This window comes from Pterocles gutturalis, unplaced genomic scaffold (genome assembly GCF_000699245.1).
Source record: "Pterocles gutturalis isolate BGI_N339 unplaced genomic scaffold, ASM69924v1 scaffold41778, whole genome shotgun sequence".
Lineage (NCBI taxonomy): Eukaryota > Metazoa > Chordata > Aves > Pterocliformes > Pteroclidae > Pterocles > Pterocles gutturalis.
Window position 1 is genome coordinate 1,524 of NW_010127182.1, and position 4,227 is coordinate 5,750.

At 42.7% G+C, this 4,227-nt stretch overlaps 1 protein-coding gene across 1 annotated transcript; it reads left to right on the forward strand.

The window, feature by feature from the left end:
• The first annotated feature begins 2,318 nt into the window (after nucleotides 1–2,318).
• On the forward strand, nucleotides 2,319–3,239 carry LOC104458441 (uncharacterized protein CXorf21-like). The gene has a single exon (XM_010079200.1). The coding sequence runs from the start codon at nucleotides 2,319–2,321 to the stop codon at nucleotides 3,237–3,239; it is 921 nt and encodes a 306-aa protein (XP_010077502.1).
• The last annotated feature ends 988 nt before the right edge of the window (nucleotides 3,240–4,227 follow it).

Consider the following 4,227-nt stretch of genomic DNA (forward strand, 5'->3'; position numbering starts at 1 on the left):
TGTAAATAACATCGCCTCTATGAGTCAGGTGCAAAACTTGAAAACTGAACTTCTGGAGACAGAAATGTTTTGTGGAATTTGGTTTCAGTTTTGGACAGCTGGGCGAAGTACAGGCACTCTGATCCTTCCATGGTCTTTGTTGTTTTTAAATGATGCCTTTTGGCATTTAGCAGCTCATCAGTGTTGCACCACAGTCCAAAACATCTCAATTCTTTTTTTTTTAACATCCTCTTTTAGGTCTGCTGTCACTTTGTACTCAAAAGTCCCACACTTTTCTGGTGGGATCACTTCTGTTTAAAACATGGGGAACTAAATCATGTGTATGTCAGGTTGTTTTTCCACCCAAACAGCAGTGAAGAAAGAACGTAAGAATCTATTCTCTGGCAGCAGCTGTAGTAGGAGAGTTCGGGGCTATGTGATTATTCGCCTCTTGTACCTGACAGGGATTGGTAAGTCTGCGCTTTTTGTGCTTTTTAATTTTTTTCCTCCGTTATGCTTTGTTCCAGAATGCAGGCACCATTAACTTTTTTTTGAAAGAGAGCAATTTTGCCAAGATGACCTTATTTTAGCTCTACATTCGCACTAGGAGCATTTTCAAAGCCATACAGCAAATTTTTTGCAGCAGGTAAGGGTCTGGGTGCCTGTGTCCTGTTTTTCAGAAGCAAGGGAGGGATGCAGCATTCCAAACTCCACTGACTCCTCAGCAAGATTTAGATTGCCAAGTACTCTTGTCTCTTTGGAAAATGGCACTTGGTTTTCTAAATCCCTTAAGTGCTTAAGAAAATGTTGTCCTGCTTTTTGCAAACATGAATGATTCTGTGGATCAACCGTTCTGCAGATGGAGGCAGGAGAAGGCACGGCGTGCCGCCTTTCTCGTCTGCTTGGTCTCACTTGCCGGTGTACCACAATTCGAGTGCTACCTTCAGCTTACCTTTCTCGTCTGCTTGGTCTCGCTTGCCGGCGTACCACAATTCGAGTGCTACCTTCAGCTTCAGGGGGGGAACAGTGCAATTTCAGCTCAAAAAGAACCCCAGAAAAGATAAAAAGCAAATGGTTGTATTGTGGCGATGTGTAAATTTCGGAGGAAAGTAGAAAGTGCTCATCTCTCAATTAGCAAAGCTTTCTGGAAGGAGTACTGGGATTTAAAAAAAAGTGACCCAGTGGTTCAAGTTTCACTGCAGAACAGATAAGCCCGAGTGTGGGGTTTGGGTGCTGATGGAAGCAGATGGGCGAGGAGGATCTTTCTGGTTATGTATCGAATATCGTATTAATTTTGCAGAGGTTTCGTTTGTGTGGAGAGCTATCTAGTGACTTGTGCAGCATTATGACTGAGGGAAATTGGCAGCACCGTGAAAAAATAGTATTGAGCCTTAATTGTCTGTGACAGAAGCAGAGTTTTTGGTGTATTTCAAGCAGCGTGCCAGCCTGTCGTGTCCTTTGGGGGGTTTACTGTGTTCTCTGCAGTCAGACTCTAACTCTACTGGAAGGATTCGCTTGGATTTTAACAGCAGGTGGATAGAAAAGGAGTGATAAGGAATCACTTGATGTAGTAGGTTATTTTGAGGCACATGGGCCAACTTTTAATAATTCATGTGCATTTAGTAAAAGCAGAGCCCATAGATACGCAAACATACCACTCATTGCTTCGCTATTGGAGAAGACAAATTAACTATTTATACCTTTTAGAATCATCACTAAGAGGGACTCTAAAAACACTTTTCTGTCTGAAGTGCATTTTGAATATGGTTTTATACTTGAAGAACAACCAGCATCTTGTGAAGCTCCTCAGCACCTCTCAGGAGGGCTCAGGCCAATTCAGAATCAGCCTCTCAGTCTGAATTTGGTTTCAATTTCCTTCCTATGTCACCTCTTTAGTTCTTAGAAATTGTCTTTCACTGCAAAAGGTAGATTTGTGACTGATGGTAATGATATTGACATATATTGATGTTGACAATAATTCTGCTGATTTTTACAGCTCGTGAGCGTGATCTATCTGAACTAGCCACAATGCAGAAGGGATACCTAGGAGCAGAGGTGATGTTACAGGTGAAGAACCCAGCTAATGCCCTACCTAGATCTTTAGAATTTATTTTGTTGACATGGTATGGAGGTTAAAATTATAGAACAGCATGCAGTTTACTGCTTACTAAAATAAATAGAGAAGAAGAAAAATCACAGTCTTTATAAAAAGTACATTGTTCATTATTTTATTATTATTCCTCTTTTTCCAAATAGGTTTGAGGTGCTCTGCCTGTCTGTCTTTGACCCGCAGGACCACATGAACTCTGGTGGTTGGGCTGCTCCTCACACTTGTCATCATGTTGGCAGAAGGCATCTTAACCAGCCTCATATACAAGGAGAGCTGTCATCAAGATAAACCTCGCAAATCTTATGCATCCAAAAAGGATGAAGAGGGGATCTGGAGGCAGAAACTTGCAGACAACCCCAAAATTAAAGGCTTTGCCGATGGCCAGGAGAAGGAGGATGAGATTGCTGATAGTAGCAAAGTGGAACGCAGGAACGCTCCTCAACGGAGATCCGTAAGAGACGTACCTGCCAGTGAGCAGAAAAGTCTTGTTAAAGGAACTGTGTCGCCAGCTCTACACATCCCCAGAAGAGACCACAACCCTGAGCAGGTGGATTTGTACAGATCCTGGTCATGCAACAGCATTTATCAAAACTATCCCGACTTACACATCGGGGGAGACCATGTGGGGGACCACCCATGCGATTCGGGTTGTGTTTTGGACCACCCGTGGGATGAGCTTCCCAATGGCCCTATTCTACTGTCTGTAGACATTCCTCTAGGTCAGTCCCCGCTGTGCGAGCATCCCGAAAAGCCGAGTCTGAAGTCCCTGCCTGGAGATGAAGCAGGGGAAAGGAGCATCATGCTCTGCGAGGAGCCTCTTTCAAACTCCGCGCTTAACAAGTACATGGAAGCAAAAGTGGCGGAGCTCTATAAACAGTTTTTTGAAGAAAACCTGACCAGGTGTGGTTCTGTGACAAACCTCCTCACCTGCAGTTTGATAAGGAATAACCTGAACCAGATAAGCTTTCAGATATCCCAGGAGCAGAATATCGAAACCTCAAAAGCCAGAGAAGTGCTCCTGCACTCTTTAGCTTTGTTCAGTTTGCGCAACATTACCCATGGGAATAGCTCTGAGTTCAGTACTCCAGACTTACAGATCTCCAACCCAGCATGTGTGAAAAAGAGCTGCGGGATCCAGTTTACATCGTGACTGAGCTACTTTGCTAAAGATGTGAATAGGATTTGGATACGAATATTTCGCTCTAAGGTTGGGAAATGAAAATGTTTGCACACTACAGACTTTTCCAAATAAATATGTTTTTAACACTTAAACCATGCTTTGTCCTTGTAGCAGAGGAAGTAAAGGTCACTGCTTTCTTTTTTCTAATCAGCATTTGAAATTAATTTCTCTCTAAAATGCTAGCCAACCATATTTTTATAATGTGCATGTCCTCCTCCTAAAACGCTGCCTGCGTGAGTAATTGCACTTGTGTACCATCGGATTTACTCCTGCAAGAAAAATCCATCAAGGTGCCAAACGTTGATCTAAGAGACTGATTCCCCGAGCCAAGATGTCTTTGCTGGACTCTGCATAGTTGAAGCCCAAGTTTTGGACATTCAGGTTCAGACTTTGCTCCTGCAAAGCTTGATCACAGTGGCTGAAAAAATATTTCTTTGGCTTGAAAAATCTTGTCAGCAGAGGGAGATGTTCAGGATTCTGGATTGTTTGGTATAGATTATCATGCACGGGAAACACAGCGACAGGAAACGTGAATCAAGACACCGATGTTGTTGCACACACATGTTTGTACTGCAGAGGTGGAGTGTGTTACCACGAAAACCTGGGTGAAATAGTTGCTCAAGATTGTAAAAGGATTTTGTTTTCTGTAAAAAACTGTGTTTCTTTTAAATAAATCCTTACCTCTTTGATGAAATCCACGCAGCTTTCTGTCAGTGTATTATTATTTTACATTCCATTTGCCTTTCTGGTAAGCAAGCTCTGCTTTTATTTCCTTGGAACTGGAGCACCTGCAGCCTCAGCGAGCTGAGACGACTGCAAGGTTCCTGAGCAGGTAGGGCAAGCTTTCTTATCTCCACCTGGACATTTAAATGCAGATTTTGATATGGAGACGTTGTTACTTAAAGTTCAAACCCATTTTCTTCCTTTTCTGTTACTTCTCAAGAAGTATTTCAACTGG

Excerpts from the sequence above, each read along its gene's own strand:
- LOC104458441 (XM_010079200.1), top strand. The coding sequence starts at position 2,319 with ATGTTGGCAGAAGGCATCTTAACCAGCCTCATATACAAGGAGAGCTGT.